Source organism: Bufo gargarizans, chromosome 6 (genome assembly GCF_014858855.1).
Source record: "Bufo gargarizans isolate SCDJY-AF-19 chromosome 6, ASM1485885v1, whole genome shotgun sequence".
NCBI lineage: Eukaryota > Metazoa > Chordata > Amphibia > Anura > Bufonidae > Bufo > Bufo gargarizans.
Genome location: NC_058085.1, coordinates 381,038,656 through 381,058,847, shown reverse-complemented (window position 1 = coordinate 381,058,847; position 20,192 = coordinate 381,038,656). Strand labels below are relative to the sequence as shown.

The window sequence follows — 20,192 nt, the reverse complement described above, 5'->3', positions numbered from 1 at the left end:
GTACATGACTGCCCCCTGACCCCCCCCCTGTTTTTAACTCATTGGTGGCCAGTGGGCCCCCCCTCCCTCCCCTGTATTTAACTCGTTGGTGGCCAGTGGGCCCTCCCCCCTCCTAATTAAAATCTCCCCCCCTATCATTGGTGGCAGCGGAGAGTACCGATCGGAGTCCCAGTTTAATCGCTGGGGCTCCAATCGGTAACGATGGCAACCAGGACGCTACTGCAGTCCTGGTTGCCATGGTTACTTAGCAATTTGTAGAAGCATTATACTTACCTGCGAGCTGCGATGTCTGTGACCGGCCGGGAGCTCCTCCTACTGGTAAGTGACAGATCATTAAGCAATGCACCGCACAGACCTGTCACTTACCAGTAGGAGGAGCTACAGGTAAGTATAATGCTTCTACAAATTGCTAAGTAACCATGGCAACCGGGACTGCAGTAGCGTCCTGGATGCCATGGTTACCGATCGGAGCCCCAGCGATTAAACTGGGACTCCGATCGGTACTCTCCGCTGCCACCAATGATAGGGGGGAAGATTTTAATTAGGACCACCAACGAGTTAACTACAGGGGAGGGAGGGGGGGGCGGCCGCACTGGCCACCAATGTGTTAACTACAGGGGAGGGAGGGGGGTCCACTGGCCACCAATGAGTTAACTACAGGGGAGGGAGAAGGGGGGGTCTGCCCCCTGCTGCCTGGCAGCACCTGCCAGGCAGCAGGGGGCAGTCATGTATACAGTTCTTTTAGTATATTCTAACCTGAAGCGTCCCCATCACCATGGGAACGCCTCTGTGTTAGAATATACTGTCGGATCTGAGTTTTCACGAAGTGAAAACTCAGCTCTGAAAAAGCTTTTATGCAGACGGATCTGCGGATCCGTCTGTGTAAAAGTAGCCTACGGACACGGATGCCAATCTTGTGTGCATCCGTGTTTTTTCACGGACCCATTGACTTGAATAGGTCCGTGAACCGTTGTCCGTCAAAAAAATAGGACAGGTCATATTTTTTTTGACGGACAGGAAACACGGATCACGGATGCGGCTGCGGCTGCAAAACGGTGCATTTTCCGATTTTTCCAAAATGTAAAACGGCCACGGATGCACACAACGGTCATGTGCATGAGGCCTAAAGGGGTATTATGTAGGGGACCCCACCCTCTCCACGATCATGAGGACATCCTGTGTTAGCTGTTGGAAATGTGGAGAAGCACAGTGCCCTCTAGTGGACATGCAGAGTCACTCTCTGTTCAGTCAGGAATGAAATAACATTTTGCATGCTGCTCCGCGCCCACTGCTGCTCATTTAAATTAATGAATCTGAATGTTAGTACAATGTTAAAATGAAAATTCAAATGGGCTTTCTTTTTCATTTGACTTTTGGCAGGGAAAATGCCTGCAAGAGATGAAATTGAAATCTCAATCTACCATTTTCAGCTTCTACTTGATTTTTTTATTTGATTTATGATTTTGACATAAAAAACCCACTACAGGAAGAGGAGAATTAATTGACAAAGTGGAAATTTAAAATGAAAAAGGCTATTTATTTTTACATTTATTTTTGACACTTATGACCAGGGCTGGCGTCAGCACCCGGCATACCCGGGTAAGTGCCGGGGCCCCCTGCGCTGCTATGAGCGCTTCCATCAATTCAGATGTAAGCGCTCATTTCTGAAGCAAGGGAGCTGCAGTCCTTTAACTTACGCATCTTCAGACTGGAGCAAGGGAGCATTCTCTGGTGGGACCTCTGATAGTCACATGAGACCCGCTGCTGTTGTCCTCCTTACAAGCTCCTGTGCTGCGGAGTTTCAGACACGGACTCCTCTTCACTCCAGCAGAGAAGACATGTTATCTTCCCAGCTTCAGACACGCAACCTCTACACAGGACATGCTGCCTGAGAAGAAGAGAGACCCCAGTGGCTGGAGCAGCAGTGTGAAGACAGAGTAACTCTGCACTGTGACTGCAGGGGTGGGGGGTGGAAGGGGACTCTTCAAGCTGCTGCCGGATGCTGTAGTAGACCACAGGCTTCATGCTATTTAGTTGTTTTACTGCCTCATTAAGCAGTTTTCCTCCATGACACCTTCCCCTGCCCCCCATGTACTGTCCTATCTCATCCTCATGTATCCAGAGCTCCTGTTCCACCCTCCTATCTCCTATTGCTGCCCTGCACAGACCTCCTGCCACTACTTGTATGAATCCCCCTCAGAGCCCCTTCAACCTACTTGCTGTATCCATACCTCCTATCCATCCAGGGCCCCGGGCCCCTGTCTCACTCCTCTGCCTCTCATTATGGTGGTGTGTAAACCGCATGCACCATAAGGACCTTCTAATGTCACAGGGTCACGTGACTGTGCCCCTTACCCCGTACTATGCCCCCTATCTGGTCACTGGATAGAGGTGTTATCCGGTCACTGGATAGAGGTGTTATCCGGTCACTGGATAGAGGTGTTATCCGGTCACTGGATAGAGGTGTTATCCGGTCACTGGATAGAGGTGTTATCCGGTCACTGGATAGAGGTGTTATCCGGTCACTGGATAGACGTGTTATCCGGTCACTGGATAGACGTGTTATCCGGTCACTGGATAGAGGTGCTATCCGGTGACTGTATGGCAATAATTGTATACCTTTCCCTGCCCACACCACCTTTTTTAGACCTGGCATGAGTGGGGAAAAGTTGCAGATTGTGTCACAATCTGTGTCAGGAATACGGCTAATATAGACATATCTCTATTTAATAAATGACCACCTAATTGTATTATCATTCAGGGGTAGGGCTAATATCTTTATAGTATATAGATTCTAGTGTATTATGTAGTGTACAGGAGCGAGATGCCCGTCACTACTGAAGGGTCACTTGGGTATTGTCGTTCCCCCTGTATTTAAGGGGAAGTTGGTATAGAATATCTATAATGTCATGCTATGTATTTCCTGTTACTGTGAAACGTGCATTGCAGGCCGGCTAGGGTGTAGTTCCAGCTCTGAGTCACTAGAGGGAGCTAGAGAACCCTAGGTTATATAAGGCCCAGTCAGGAAGTAATAGCAGTTAGGCTGAGGAGACAGACAGTGGGAAGCAGAGGTCAGAAATGATCCTGTGTCTGAGAGAAAGCAAGGCTATGGGCCTGTGAGAGCATAGCAGGCCTGAAGCCTGTCGGCTAGGAGAGGGTAGTAAAGGCCCTGTAACCGGGTTCCGGATCCAAGGAAAAGGTTCCCCTCCTGAGTCACCATCCGTTCAGCTGAAGCAGCATAAGTGAGCCACAAGCCAAGACACAGATTACCACAGAGGCCGATCAGATAAAGCGAGAGGTACTCAAGATAACAGAGGAGGTACGAGATAAGGACAGCTTCAAGGGTACGCCAGATAAAGGGCATTAGACCTTGGAGAGAAATTCACATATAGCGGGACCAGACAGGAATAGTGTGCAAGCCGCCTGTACTGCATCTCCTGTAATTAACACTCTGTATAATTCATCGCTAAGACCGGCCTTTCTGTACTGTCAAGAACCATCTGTAATCATATTTAAAACCAACCGTCTTTTATGGAACTGTGCTCTTCCTGTGTCCATGTATTATCCTGACTGATATTCAGTAAAAGTTCCAGTTTTTGTTGGCTATCCTGTGCTTGCTTCATTCTTCCACCATACTTTACACGGCGTGTCACCGTTTAATTGACACTGGCGTCACGAACTCTTTAACTACCTGCCTGTTCCAGTGTTTGCCCCAATTGAAGACGACAGTGGATCCCAGGTTAGTGGTCAATCTGCACTACAAAGCCCAGCATACACTACTGACCCCCTGGGACACTGCAATTATACTGTGCCCTGTATTTCCCAATAGATAAATGAGCCTTGGGAAACACAGTCCTCACCCCTGACCACCAGGCCCAGCTTGTGCGCTGTCAGAATATGGTGGCCTCCCCTCTCTGCCCCGCTTTGTACTATTGCTTATTCTGACACTAGGGATGGGTTCGCATCCCATTTTTGCCATCCGTTTAATGTATACCAAAAACGTATGCATTAACAGATGCCTCAGACTGATGCCGTACAGTGGCGTCCGTTCACCATACAGTTACAATGTAAAAAAAACATATACGTTAACGTATGTATTTTTTACTGGACTCTGCAGGATTCAAAAACGTAGAGTGCTGCACATTTGAATACATCAAACCAATAGGAAAAACGTCATGTGAACCCAGTGGGGGAGGGCGGGAGGCGTACTCAAATTTGCTGTGGGACCCAGTCAGTTCTAGCTACATTACTGAAAAGCTCCTTCTCTCCTCCAGGACCGACCCAGCGGTGACATCGTGACATATGTCTCACTGCTAAAGCGGGCCGGAGGAGAGAAGGAGTGCATGGAGATGAGCTACGGTTAGTGAATGACAGGACTGCCGGCTCCCCTGCGCTCCAGCAATGATAGGTATGTTAGGGGGCCACTGGGGGGGTCATTACACTGTGAGGGCCCCTTACACAGTATAATGACCCCCAATTTAGTATAATGATCCCCAATGACCCTTTATTCAATATAATGACCACCATACAGTATAATGACCCCCAGTGCCCCTCCATACAGTATAACCCCCAGTGTGGGGGCCATTATTCTGAATGGGGGGTGACTGGGATCATTATTCTGAATGGAGGGCCACTGTGGGGTTATTATACTGTGTGAAGGGTCACTAGTGGTCATTATACTGTATGGGGGCCACTGGGGGTCATTATACGGTGTGGGAACCACAGAGGGACATGTAAATATATAAAACACAGCACTGAGGCCCACTGGTCTATCGTCAAATGTAGATGCTCCCTGGCCCATGAAAGACAATGAAGCCTGTGCCAGGTGGTTTGGTCAAGTACTGTTGCAGGTCGTCCAGCACACAGACCACACTGATATAAACTATTTTGAATGGTCTGACGTGACACTTGGGTGCCTCTCACCTCCCTTAAATATGCCTAGAGTTGTGAGCCATTCATCATCCAGTTCCACAGGGCATTGTTCACAATGAAGAGGTCATCAGTGTGGAATGTGGCCAAAGTACATCCACTTCTCTGCCTTTCTGTGACTCTTCCAGTCTCTCTGATACAACCTGTTGATGACACTCTGTGACACTCGAAGCTCAGTGGCTACTTCAGTATGAGAACATCCTACTTGAAGCCTTACAATGGTGAGGAACTGTTGCTCAATTGTTAGGTGTCGTCTTGGTCTCATGATGTCAAAATGTGAACAGCATGATGAGGATGAGGAGGACTGTTTAAATACCAATTCTAATTGAATCGGGAAATTTATTGGGCGATTCATGGATCAAATACCTGTTGTGAATTTTGCCCTTAAGCTCCTTGTTAGAGAACAGCAAGTTGTGCAAATAGTATTGAAACATTGAACAGTTGGACATGTGCATTCAAGTTTAGAGAAGGTCACATTAAGTTCACCTGTAAAGGTGCATTTTAGGTTAATCCTAAAATTCCACCCACAAGCCAAATATCCCTAACTTTTTGTGAGTTATATACATACATACATACATACATACACACACACACACTAGCTAATGACCCGGTGTTGCTCGGGTATTTATTCATTGCAATTTTATATTAAATAACAGTGACTTTCACAATGGCCGCACATTTAACAGTGACCGCCTGTTTAACAGTGACTTTCATAGTGGACGCCCCTTTAACGGTGACTTTCTGTCACGGCTGAGGATGGGGAAAACCCTCAGCCGTGCGATGCCAGAAGATGTTAGTCGCCACTTGGCCAGGAGCACAGGATCAGGGAGCAGGTCACCTCCTATAACGTCCCTAATCTGACCCCGACTCCTAGCTGTATGAGCCGACCCTGATGGTGGGAGAGCTCATACTCCTGAACCTTTAAGTCCCTACTAGCCCTCAGGGTGGCCCTTACTAGGAGCAGGGTAAGACGACCTGTTCCTCCTGGATACGGAGGAACGGGAGTCTCACTGGCCAAGCTGCAAGGAAGTGGAGACATATAGATATGGCAGGTGAACAACACCAGTTCTAAACTAACCTGCCACAGCCTTGCTGACTGGAACCCATGCACCAGGTATTGCTGTCCACACAAACACTAAGAAGACAGAACACACAAAACACACAGGAAACCAGGACATCTATAGCTGTAATAAACATAGAAAGGAACACAATCAACTAGACATCATACATGGGTTTTATGACCACAAGGGTGGCCCTCACTGGCAGATGGACTAGGATACCAGGAGGATGACTCCAGCAACATGCCTGGAGTACGCCTCAGACTTCTGATCTCCACAGAGGCTTTATAGCCCAAAGTGGCCACACCCAGACAGAAACACACAAGAAAGGGAGTTAACCCTTCCAACACAAACCAGGGGAGTGAAACCACTTAAAGGGGAATACACACACAAGTATCACAGTGCAGCTGTTACCGCCGGCAACGACATGCGTGGCAACCATGTCCTGGAAACAGCCAGAAGGCCGAGACACTGCCACCACATGTACACAGACACGACATTGCCGCAGACAACCGCAAGTGAAAGGAACAACACAGTGCACACACACATATAAACCCCGAGCACACCAAACGGATAAAAGGCACACCTATAAAGACAGGTTGCCAGGTACAACCGCATGTACCTGTCAGCAAGCTGCCCAGCAACAGCTAAGGCTGCTATACTGCCAAATGTAACAATGTTGCCAGCGGCAACCACACGTGAGGCAACAGACAAGCAGCCCTCACCATGTGGTTGACAACAACACCATACCGTAGGCAACCGCATGCGGATCAGGAGTCACGACCATAACCATGGTCGTGACACTTTCACGGTGGCTGCCCTTTTAACAGTGACTTTCACAGTGGCCGCCCCTTTAACGGTGACTGCTCCTTTAACAGTGACTTTCACGGTGATCGCCCCTTTAACTGTAACTTCCGCAGTGGTCGCCCCTTTAACGGTGACCGCCTAACAGTGACTTTCACGGTGGCTGTCTCTTTAACAGTGATTTTCACAGTGGCCGCTCCTTTAACAGTGACCACCCCTTTAACAGTGACCTCCACGGTGCCTGCCTGTTTAATAGTGGCCCCTGCCCCCCATGCATGTAGCAGTGTAGTTCAGTCATATGACTGAATGTTTCAGGACCTGCGAACTGCTAACACCAGTGATCAGTTGTTATGGCAACCTGGAGTAGGACCTGCGAGCTTCTATTGGCTGATAAGGGACATGTGACCATGGTAATGGCAGTTAGGATTTAAGTGAAAGACTGGCAGGCTTGAATTGGCTAAGGTCTCATGCACACGGTTCCCGTTGTTCCGTGATCCGTGTCCGTTTTTTCTTCCGTGGGTCTTCCTTGATTTTTGGAGGATCCACAGACATGAAAAAAATAAAAAAATAAAAATCTAAAGTCAAGTTTGTCTTTGAAATGATAGGAAAGAAACGGACACGGATCACGGACGCGGATGACAAGACTTGAATGGGTCAGTGAAAAAAATAGGACAGGTCATCTTTTTTTCACGGACTGGAAACATGGATCACGGACGTGGATGCCAAACGGTGCATTTTCCGATTTTTCCACGGACCCATTGAAAGTCAATGGGTCAGCGGAAAAAAACGGAAACCGGAACAACGGCCGCGGATGCACACAACGGTCGTGTGCATGAGGCCTAATGCAGGAATATCTCAGGAACGGTACGTCCTAGAGAGCTGTGACCCCCGCAATAATTCTTTCCAGGTAGCAAGGGATGTGTATACCAAGAAGTTTCGTTGAAATGGGTGGTTGTGTTTTTGAGTTTCACGGAACATATATACATATATATCTATATATATACACACACACACACGCATGCATGCAGTGGAGCTGCCAGAGGGCCATATGATGGCCACTGAAATGGTGCATCTCACCCAGAGGAGCCTGGGTGAGAACGTGAAGGGCTGGGAAAATAGGTTTTTCCCACTGTCTGCAGCAGCTAGGCCGGTAATGAAGGTAATTAGCAGCCAGCTGAGGAGCTCAGGTAAAGGTGGGCTCAGCTCCTCAATCAGGGCTCCCTGTCTGGGGAAGGAGCAGGCAGCGCCAAGGCCTGTGGGAGCCGGGACCCTCTAACCCTGTGTGGGGGTAAGCACGGTGCTGTGTTTTGGGGAGCTGGGTGCTAGACCCAGATCCTGATAGAGGGGGAGAACTACTGTATAGTCAGTGGCCGGACGGCCGAGGATTCGCGTTTATGATTTATGTTTGGTCTGCTGTTAAAGTGACCACAAAGCTGGTAGTGGCCAGTCTGCACCCAAATCTGCAGTGTCGGAGTGGCTTCTTGAGGCGTGCCAACCGTCTAAGCGGAAAAGACGGCGATCCCGGAGAGCTAAGTGACCCCGAAATGTCACTATATATAATTCCTGATTAGATAAACAGTCATACGTTTGTGCTCCGTTCCTGTATTAACTCCTGATCACACAAACAGTTCTCATAGCTATTCTGTAGCAGTTTGTGTCGATCTATTTGCAATAATGGCGCTCAGTAGTTTTTACTAGTTGGCTGCCAATTTCTCAGACCTCCATATAATGATGGACGATGTGGAGGCGCTCACACAGGTGGTATTACCTTCAAATATACGCAGTACAATGGTGAGACGGAAAAGTGATAATCCCCTCAGAGGTGGCAGTCGTCATTAACACTGATGTAGATAACCCGCTTATATGGGAACTGCCGATTCTCAACGTTCCACGTGGCACGGTGGTAACGTGATAGGCTGTAGGGAGACGATCACCTCAGAGGTGGCAGCTGCCGTGAGCAAACAGCAGTAGCATAAGCCGCAAAAGGTCAGCGTCCCACGTGTTGGTGGAATATCAGCAATGTATGTAGACTGCAATAGATTCCCAAGATGGATCTCACATACAAAAACGCTTCAGAATAAAATAAATTATAGCTTCATCCTTAGATCCAGTGGGTTCTGTGTCTTTTATACCAAACGCATTTTGGAGTTCTATAGACTCCTTCAGTGGCCATGAATACATTGGGAACCTTCCCACTTTTATACCCACTCTTCCAGCTCCCACCAAAACCCTTACTGGATTTCCACTTTGTCATATGTGATGTAATATCCCAGTCTGAGGAGGAAATTTCAAGGAAAAGTGTTTCTCCATCTTGTTTCCAACCTCAATGATTTATTTTAATGGTGTTTATTCCATTTTGCTTTCAAAAAACGCATTGCGATTCCAATGTGATTTTGATGCGTTTTTTTCTCTCCAAATATGGGTTTTTTGAGAATAAATGCCTTTTTACTTATTTATTCTTTCTAATATGTTACAATATAGAGAAAATGTATGTAGAGGATATAATAATAAAAATGTAACAAAAAAAAGTGTGCAAAAAGGAAAAAAAGAAAAGAAAAAGACAAAAGGAAATTAGTAAAATATCAAAAAAGTGTATTTGAATATGTGATATGAATACTGAGAGTATACTATACTGTTAATAGCATGGAGCATTAGGATTCATTAATGAAGTTCATCAATATATGTTATGAGGACGGCAGGTGTTAAATCTAGTAACATTGTATTCCTGGCTTCTTTTTCTATAACAGTTCCTATTTATTTAAGAATACGTTGAAATAATGCATTGTAGTACTACACTACAAATCCGCCATCTTCCTTGACCTATATGTAGAGATTTATAAGGTATATATAAAAATATGTAGAGATGCATGCGCATCCCTTACAGTGCCGTGGCACCTTTACCATTGTGCTTATCTTCCTAACTCACTTCCAACAGCGGCACCAGTTTGAGAAAGGCCAATGTGTGGCCGAAACGTCACTTGTATTCTACAACCGCATGTCCAATAAACATCTCTATTGCTGGAGTTTCTATTCTTACTGAGAATGGGGTGGGAACCCGACGTCCAGCAGCAACCACTGGCAGAGTGCCGCAACGTTTTATTTGTACATAAATAAATAAAAAGGAATTTATTCTCAAAGAACGAGAATAAACACCATTAAAATAAATCACTGAGGCTGGAAACAAGATGGAGAAACACTTTTCCTTGACATTTCCTCCTCAGACAGGGATATTACATCACATATGACAAAGTGGAAATCCAGTAAGGGTTTTGGTGGGAGCTGGAAGAGTGGGTATAAAAGTGGGAAGGTTCCCAATGTATTCATGGCCACTGAAGAAGGAGTCTATAGAAGTCCAAAATGAGTTTGGTATAAAAGACACAGAACCCACTGGATCCAAAGATGAAGCTATAATTTATTTTATTCTGAATCGTTTTTGTATGTGAGATCCATCTTGGGAATCTATTGCAGTCTGCATACATTGCTGATATTCCACCAACACGTGGGGCACTGACCTTTTGCGGCTTATGCTACGGCTGTTTGCTCACGGCAGCTGCCACCTCTGAGGTGATCGTCTCCCTACAGCCTATAACGTTACCACTGTGCCACGTGGAACGCCGAGAATCGGCAGTTCCCATATAAGCAGGTTATCTACAGACTGCTACCTCTGAGGGGGATCATCATTTCGCCGCTTACCGCCTCACCATTGTACTGCGTATATTTGAAGGTAATACCACCTGTGTGTGCACCTCCATATTGGCAGCGAACTGACCGGCTAACAGTGAGTAAAAACTACCGAGCGCCATTATTGCAAATAGATCGACACAAACTGCTACAGAGTAAGGCCTCATGCACACGACCATTGTTTGGGTCCACATCCGAGCCACCATTTTGGCGGCTTGGATGCGGACCCATTCACTTCAACGGGGCCGCAAAATATGCAGACAGCACTCCGTGTGCTGTCCGTATCCGTGGCTCCATTCCGCTAGAAAAAATATAACCTGTCCTATTCTTGTCTGTGCGTTGCGGACAAGAATAGGCATTTATATTGCCGGCGCCTGTTCCGTTCCACAAATTGCAGAAGGCAACACGGGCGGCTTCCATTTTTCGCGGACCGCAAAAACGGCACGGCCGTGTGCATGAGGTCTAAGGCTGAATGCACACGGCCGTGGTATTACGCCCTGGATTCCTGCTGAGAGCAGGAGCGCACGGCGTCATTGGTTGCTATGCCGTGCATTTCATGCCACTGCTGCACTACAGTAATACACTCCTATAGATCATATGAGTGTATTACTGTAGTGCAGCGGCGGCATGAAGCGCACGGCGTCATAGCAACCAATGACGCCGTGCGCTCCTGCTCTCAGCAGGATGCCAGGCCGGGATACCACGGACCGCTCATGGCAGTGTTCCACGGTCGTGTGCATTCGGCCTAAAACAGAACTCAATACTGGAATAGAAAACCGCTAGTGTGACAGTACCCCAACTATAATAACTGTTTGTGTCAGGAGTCGATACAGGAACTGAGCACAAACTTATAACTGTTTATCTAATCAGGAATGGATATAGGAGCTGAGCACTTTGGAACAATATATACAGATATTAAACTGACATTTGAATGTATATGAGAAAGAACCAATGAGGAATATTTGTACAAGAATAAATAAAGGTTGTTCTTACTTAGTTCCTTCAGTAACCTGTATAACAAAAGTATAAATACCTACGGTTGTTCCTACTTATTTCTCTCCAACAAACTGGCAGGGAAATGAAGAGAAACAAATAGTTCTTTTTTTATATAATATAATTAATGAATTGCAATTCATATTTTACGCAATAATCTGCTTTTATAATAATTGTGCATATATATATATATATTTTTTTGTTTTTAATTTATATACATATTTTTATCATTTTATTATTTATTAACTAATAAATGGAATATTTGAAAAACAGACATGTTTTCTCTGGGGGACTCTAAATGAAGTGTGCCTGACTACAGTCACAAATTAATTTGAATATATATTATATACACACACCCATACATACATACATTATATATATATATATATATAACACATATATATTACACACACACACACGGCGAGTCATACAGTCAGAGCACCTTATACATAGTGGAGAAGGGAAGTGAGCCACCAACTTGAAATATCTTATTCTATATAAAAAAAAACACCAGTCTTATTAAATTTCTCCCAATCAGTCAGTAATGCTACGTTGAGGGGTTGGGGGAAGCTTGGTGGGGGGTTTAGCTCTAGAAGAGGGCACACTAGGGTACGGACACATGGTGCGGCCATGCAGCAGCTGAGACGCAGCCACAGTACGGCTTGAACTGTGCGGCCATTAATGGGTTAGGGTACTTTCACACTAGCGTTAGTGTGATCGGTAGGCAGTTCCCTCGTCTGAGCCGCCTGCCAGATCCGCCGATCAGTGTGACAACTGACAGCATTTGTAGACTGATCCGGGTGCGGATCCCTCTACAAATGCATTGCAAGAACAGATCCGTCTCTCCGCTTGTCATGCGGATGGACGGATCCGTCATGCAGTCTTTCAGTTTTCCCAGTCTGCGCATTCAGTTGTTTTGCAATGCCAGATCCGGCACTAATGCAAGTCAATGGGAACTAATGCCGGATCCGGCATTCCGGCGACTGATCAGGCATTTTGGATGGACATAATACTGCAGCATGCTGCGGTATTATGTCCAGCCAAAACGCCAGACGGTGAATGAACGGAAGGCATACTGATGCAAACTGAACGGATTTCTATCCATTCAGAATGCATTGGGATATGCCCGATCAGTTCTTTTCCGGCATAGAGCCCTTTTGACGGAACTCTATGCCGTTAAACAATAATGCTAGTGTGAAAGTACCAGTACTCTTACTCCTTCCGTGGGCCTGGTGAAATAATAAAATTGCTTTTGCTAATGGAAAAACCCAATGTCATCTGTGAAGCATGCAGTAAGTAAACCGTTTTGATAACAGGTGATGCCTAGAAAAGTAAATCTCTGCAGGATTCAGTATGCAACTGGGAACCAGAAGCTGTAATCATATATTATCCATTTGGCATTGGTTAAAAACAATAGTGCAATAACGCTGTAATCTTACGTTTAGGGTATACTGTTCCTGTACAGATTCAAACCCCCCCTTTAACCACTTCAACCCCCCTAGCTGAAACCCCCTTAATGACCAGACCACTTGTTACACTTCTGCACTACACTACTTTCACCGTTTATTGCTCGGTCATGCAACTTACCACCCAAATGAATTTTACCTCCTTTTCTTCTCACTAATAGAGCTTTCATTTGGTGGTATTTCATTGCTGCTGACATTTTTACTTTTTTTGTTATTAATCGAAATTTAACGATTTTTTTGCAAAGAAATTAAATTTTTCACTTTCAGTTGTAAAATTTTGCAAAAAAAACGACATCCATATATAAATTTTCGGCTAAATTTATTGTTCTACATGTCTGATAAAAAAAAAAAAATGGTTTGGGTAAATTTATATAAATAGCGTTTACAAACTATGGTACAAAAATGTGAATTTCTGCTTTTTGAAGCAGCTCTGACTTTCTGAGCACCTGTCATGTTTCCTGAGGTTCTACAATGCCAAGACAGTACAAACACCCCACAAATGACCCCATTTCGGAAAGTAGACACCCTAAGGTATTCACTAATGGGCATAGTGAGTTCATAGAATTTTTTATTTTTTGTCACAAGTTAGCGGAAAATGATGATTTATTTTTTATTTTATTTTTTTCTTACAAAGTCTCATATTCCACTAACTTGTGACAAAAAATAAAAAATTCTAGGAACTCGCCATGCCCCTCACGGAATACCCTGAGGTGTCTTCTTTCCAAAATGGGGTCACTTATGGCGTAGTTATACTGCCCTGGCATTTTAGGGGCCCATATGTGTGAGAAGTAGTTTGCAATCAAAATCTGTAAAAAATGACCGGTGAAATCCGAAAGGTGCACTTTGGAATGTGTGCCCCTTTGCCCACCTAGGCTGCAAAAAAGTGTCACACATCTGGTATCGCCGTACTCAGGAGAAGTTGGGGAATGTGTTTTGGGGTGTCATTTTACATATACCCATGCTGGGTGAGAGAAATATCTTGGTCAAATGCCAACTTAAAAAATGGGAAATGTTGTCTTTTGCCAAGATATTTCTCTCACCCAGCATGGGTATATGTAAAATGACACCCCAAAACACATTCCCCAACTTCTCCCGAGTATGGCGATACCAGATGTGTGACACTTTTTTGCAGCCTAGGTGGGCAAAGGGGCCCACATTCCAAAGTGCACCTTTCGGATTTCACCGGTCATTTTTTTACAGATTTTGATTGCAAACTACTTCTCACGCATTTGGGCCCCTAAAATGCCAGGGGAGTATAACTACCCCACAAGTGACCCTATTTTGGAAAGAAGACACCCCAGGGTATTCCGTGAGGGGCATGGCGAGTTCCTAGAATTTTTAATTTTTTGTCACAAGTTAGTGGAATATGAGACTTTGTAAGAAAAAAATTAATAAATAAATCATTTTCCGCTAGCTTGTGACAAAAAATAAAAAATTCTAGGAACTCGCCATGCCCCTCACGGAATACCTTGGGGTGTCTTCTTTCCAAAATAGGGTCACTTGTGGGGTAGTTATACTGCCTTGGCATTCTAGGGGCCCTAATGTACGAAGTAGTTTGAAATCAAAATGTGTAAAAAATGACCTGTAAAATCCTAAAGGTGCTCTTTGGAATTTGGGCCCCTTTGCCCACCTAGGCGGCAAAAAAGTGTCACACATGTGGTATCGCCGTACTCAGGAGAAGTTGGTAAATGTGTTTTGGGGTGTCATTTTACATATACCCATGCTGGGTGAGAGAAATATCTTGGCAAAAGACAACTTTGCCCATTTTTTTTATACAAAGTTGGCATTTGACCAAGATATTTCTCTCACCCAGCATGGGTATATGTAAAATGACACCCCAAAACACATTCCCCAACTTCTCCTGAGTACGGCGATACCACATGCGACACTTTTTTGCAGCCTAGATGCGCAAAGCGGCCCAAATTCCTTTTAGGAGGGCATTTTTAGACATTTGGATCCCAGACTTCTTCTCACGCTTTCGGGCCCCTAAAATGCCAGGGCAGTATAAATACCCCACATGTGACCCCATTTTGGAAAGAAGACACCCCAAGGTATTCAATGAGGTGCATGGCGAGTTCATAGAAATTTTTTTTTTTTGCACAAGTTAGCGGAAATTTTTTTTTTTTTTGTATTTTCTCACAAAGTCTCCCTTTCCGCTAACTTGGGACAAAAATTTCAATCTTTCATGGACTCAATATGCCCCTCACGCCTGGCATTTTAGGGGACCTAAAGCGTGAGAAGAAGTCTGGAATATAAATGTCTAAAAAATTTTACGCATTTGGATTCCGTGAGGGGTATGGTGAATTCATGTGAGATTTTATTTTTTGACACAAGTTAGTGAAATATGAGACTTTGTAAGGAAAAAAAAACAAAAACAATTTCCGCTAACTTGGGCAAAAAAAATGTCTGAATGGAGCCTTACAGGGGGGTGATCAATGACAGGGAGTGTATACGAGGTGATCACCCCCTGTCATTGATCACCCCCCTGTAAGGCTCCATTCAGACGTCCGTATGATTTTTACGGATCCACGGATCGGATCCGCAAAACACATACGGACGTCTGAATGGAGCCTTACAGGGGGGGGTGATCAATGACAGGGGGGTGATCAGGGAGTGTATATGAGGTGATCACCCCCCTGTCATTGATCACCCCCCTGTAAGGCTCCATTCAGACGTCCGAACGTGTTTTGCGGATCCGATCCATGTATCCGTAAAAATAATACGGACGTCTGAATGGAGCCTTACAGGGGGGTGATCAATGACAGGGGGGTGATCAATGACAGGGGGGTGATCAGGGAGTCTATATGGGGTGATCATGGGTTCATAAGGGGTTAATAAGTGACAGGGGGGGTGTAGTGTAGTGGTGTTTTGTGGTACTTTACAGAGCTACCTGTGTCCTCTTTGTTTGGATCGACCACCAGAGGACCAGGTATATTAGACGCTGTTATCAAAACGGCGTCTAATATACCTGTTAGGGGTTAAAAAAATAAAAATAAATCACACCTCCAGCCTGGCAGCGAACGATCGCCGCTGGCAGGCTGGAGATCCACTCGTTTACCTTCCGATCCTGTGTGCGCGAGTTCACAGGAAATCACGGCTATCGCGAGATGACGCGTATATGCGTGACTCTGTGCAGAACTGCCGCCTCCGGACCGCAGATCTGCGTTAGGCGGTCCGGAGGTGGTGAAAGGGATTTTCGGAGATTTTTTTTTTTTATTGATAAAATATCCTCAGGATAGGTCATCAGTATCTGAACGGTGGGAGTCAGACCCCTTGGACCCCCCTAGATCAGCTGTAAAGGCGTTCCGTTATGCATTCCATCATCAAAATGCGTTATGGTCCGTGGTAACGGAATCCATAACTCAATTCTGATTTTACCACCAAACGAGGCATGAACGAATTTCAAAATATGAAATTCGCTCATCTCTAATAGTAAGGCTATAGCCTTTGATCATGGGTAACATTTTACAGAGAAAAACATAAAATAGAAATAAATTTCTAAGTCTCTCCTGGGATTTGAACCAGGGACAGCTACATAGAGGGCTGACCACTTACCTCCAAGCTCCAGCCTTATCATATTGAGAAGTGTGGTTTTGTATACTTAGAAAGCTAATAATATTACTGGTGCCTTTATAATCATATACTGTGCCTGTGAATAAACAACTAATATGTATTTCTAAGCATAGAAAACCTGTATTGTCCACATGGTAAGGCTACATTAAGTAGTTTATATAATGTGTACATGCTAGAACACAGCTCTGCCCTCAGCATATGTCCTGAACCTACCAAAGGCTGGTCAGTGTTCCACAAATACCAGAGGGTAATGGCCATAGTAGCTAGTGGCACCTGGTGTTTGTCATGTGCTGAAATACAGTCAGGACTGCTGTGCACGCACACAAGCCCTCTCCATTATGTTGGCATGGCACAGCAGTCCTGACTGTATTTTAGTGCAGCTTTGAGAGCTGACAGCAGGAGAACCTGAGGGTGGGGGTCAGTAGGAAAATATAAAAAGGTACTGGACTCCTTATCTACAGTAATATTGACGTATTACCCGAGATACTAGTCCAAAATTGTGGTCAGAGATTCCCTTTAATCCTATCAATTTTTATTTTATTTTTTGCAGTACAGGGCTGACAGACAGGGGCTTTTCTGAAAGCTTGCATGACATACAACCTTTATGGGACCCATCCTGATCACCCTAAGAGAAGGAAGAAGGAAATAAGTAAAATACCCCATAGCAGAAGAGGAACTTACTGGACCAAGGTTCACAATGTGCTATGCAAATTCAGAGTGAAAGGAAGCACCTACCTCAGGCGTGGGAACAGAAGCATACACACTCCATCCTACTTTAACAAGAGACTCCTCAGTTCTGGGCTTGGACCCCCATATGTATTACATACACTGCATGGCCCAAAAAAAAAGTCGCCACCTGGATTTAACTAAGCAAATAGTTCTGAGCCTCCTATTTGATAATTACTGCCGGGCGATTATCTTTCAGCTGCAACAAGTTATTTAATCCCAACTGGTGCAAAGAGTTGCTTCTCATTTCTTAAACAACCATGTCGAAAGACACATCTCGTGGTCGTGGAAAAGATGTTAGTCTGTTTGAGAAGGGTCAAATCATTGGCATGCATCAAGCAGAGAAAACATCTAAGGCATGCCTGGTGCCTCCTGTACAAGCCTGTGGGGGCAGTGCTATGATCTGGGGTTGCTGCTGTTGGTCAGGTCTAGGTTCAGCAACAGTATGTGCTCCAAGAATGAGGTCAGCGGACTACCTGAACATACTGAACGACCAGGTTATTCCATCAATGGATTTTTTCTTCCCTGATGGCACGGGCATATTCAAAGATGACAATGCCAGGATTCATCGGGCTCAAATTGTAACAGAGTGGTTCAGGGAGCATGAGACATCATTGTCACACATGGATTGGCCACCAGTGTCCAGACCTCAACCCCATTGAGAATTTTTATTTTTTTGCGGCAATTGGATCTGTTAGGCCTCTTTCACACGGCCGTTGCGGAAACATGTGCGGGTGCGTTGCGGGAACACCCGCTATTTTTCCGCGCGAGTGCAAAACACTGTCATGCGTTTTGCACTCGCTTGAGAAAAATTGCGCATGTTTGGTACCCAAACCCGAACTTCTTCAGATATTTTACTATGCATTCTGTATTCAGAATGCTATTATTTTCCCTTATAACCATGTTATAAGGGAAAATAATACAATCTACAGAACACCGATGCCAAGCCCGATGGGATCGGTGTTCTGTAGATTGTATTATTTTCCCTTATAACATGGTTATAAGGGAAAATAATAGCATTCTGAATACAGAATGCATAGTCAAATATCGCTGGAGGGGTAAAATAAATAAATAAAAAATTAACTCCCCTTAGTCCACTTGCTCGCGTAGCCGGCATCTCCTTCTGTCTTGATCTTAGCTTTGTGTAGCAACAAGGACTTTTGGTGACGTCACAGTCATCACATGATCCATCACCATGGTAAAAGATTATGTGATGACTGACGTCACCAAAGGTCCTTGTTGCTACACAAAGCTAAGATCAAGACAGAAGGAGATGCCGGGCTATGCGAGCAAGTGGACTAAGGAGAGTTAAATTATTATTTTTTAACCCCTCCAGCACTATTTTACTATGCATTCTGTATTCAGAATGCTATTATTTTCCGTTATAACTATGTTATAAGGGAAAATAATAATGATCGGGTCTCCATCCCGATCGTCTCCTAGCAAACGTGCGTGAAAAATCGTACGGCATCCGCACTTGCTTGCGGATGCTTGCGATTTTCACGCAGCCCCATTCACTTATATGGGGCCTGCGTTACGTCAAAAACGCAGAATATAGATCATGCCCCGATTTTCACGCAACGCACAAGTGATGCGTGAAAATCACCGCACATGTGAACAGCCCCATAGAAATGAATGGGTCGGTATTCAGTGCGGGTGCAATGGCGTTCAACTCACGCATCGTATCCGCGCGGAATACTCGCCCGTGTGAAAGGGGCCTTAGAGTTTAAGGGTCTACACCAGTGGTGCTGTCATAGAGGACGATTTGAAAAAAGTTTCTTGGGTGCCACCAAAATGTTGAGTACATGTTATGCACCCAATTCAGGGTGTTTTAGACATGGAATGTAGAAAATGGGACATGACTTGGAAGATTTGTAAAATACACCAAATTTATTAATGTCATCTTAAAGGGTTTCTACCACTTGCTTTGCACCCATTTCGTTTTCAGACACTAGCGATCCGCTAGTGTCTGATGTACAATACAAGCTAAGTATTATCTTATTCTGTTCGGCCGTTTTGTTTAAAAAAGCACTTTTATATTTATGCAAATGAGCCTCTAGGTGCTATGTGGGTGTCTTTTCAGCACCTAGAGGCTCCGTCTACCTTCATAAACTGCCGCCCAGCTCGTTGCTCCAGCACGCCCATCTCCTAGTGAATTCGATCCTCCCCCTGCTTCTGGCGTCTGAAATCTCGCGCCTGCGCCGTCAGTCTCTGCATTCAGCGCAGGCGCAGTGGAAATGTCTGAGCAGGGTGCGGTCAGACATTTCCACTGCGTCTGCGCCGAATGCAGAGACGGACAGCGCAGGCGCGAGATTTCAGATGCCAGAAGCAGGGGGAGGATCGATTTCACTAGGAGATGGGCGTGCTGGAGCAACGAGCTGGGCGGCAGTTTATGAAGGTAGACGGAGCCTCTAGGTGCTGAAAAGACACCCACATAGCACCTAGAGGCTCATTTGCATAAATATAAAAGTGCTTTTTTAAACAAAATGGCCGAACAGAATAAGATAATACTTAGCTTGTATTGTACATCAGACACTAGCGGATCGCTAGTGTCTGAAAACGAAATGGGTGCAAAGCAAGTGGTAGAAACCCTTTAATAGATCTCTATTAGGGTGAATAGGACAAGTAGGGATGAACGAACTAACTTCAGATGAAACATCCGAAGTCGATTCGCATAAAACTTCGTTCTAATACTGTAAGGAGCAGGAGCTCCGTACAGTATTAGAATGTATTGGCTCCGATGAGCCAAAGTTATTGCTTCTTTTGTGAAAAATTGAAAAAAGAAACTTGCGGCACTCACCCCATTTTCTTGCAGCATTTATTCAGTCATAAAAACATGGTTGGGGGTACGGGCACTCTACTCAGTCAAGTTTTGTTTTTATTAGAGATAGATCATTGTGCGAGTGATGACGTCAGTCGCAATAAATGGAGAGGAACTTACCGACGCCATCACGCGAGTGGC

The 20,192-nt window shown here is 45.0% G+C and overlaps 1 protein-coding gene across 3 annotated transcripts in view; it reads left to right on the top strand.

The window, feature by feature from the left end:
- The window catches only part of LOC122941650, a 34,024-nt gene extending 16,575 nt beyond the window's left edge, over window positions 1-17,449 (top strand). Inside the window, exons 1-2 of one of the 3 annotated variants that reach the window (XR_006390476.1) lie at window positions 3,260-3,319; window positions 17,055-17,449. Coding sequence is in view for 1 of the 3 variants with exons in the window: in XM_044299056.1 (XP_044154991.1) it covers window positions 17,055-17,065 (11 nt within the window). In the remaining 2 variants the exon portion in view is untranslated. Of the gene's footprint in view, window positions 1-3,259; window positions 3,320-3,689; window positions 3,740-17,054 lie in introns of those variants that run through there. The other 2 variants (XR_006390475.1, XM_044299056.1) reach the window with 2 other exon arrangements.
- Window positions 17,450-20,192: the final 2,743 nt, after the last annotated feature.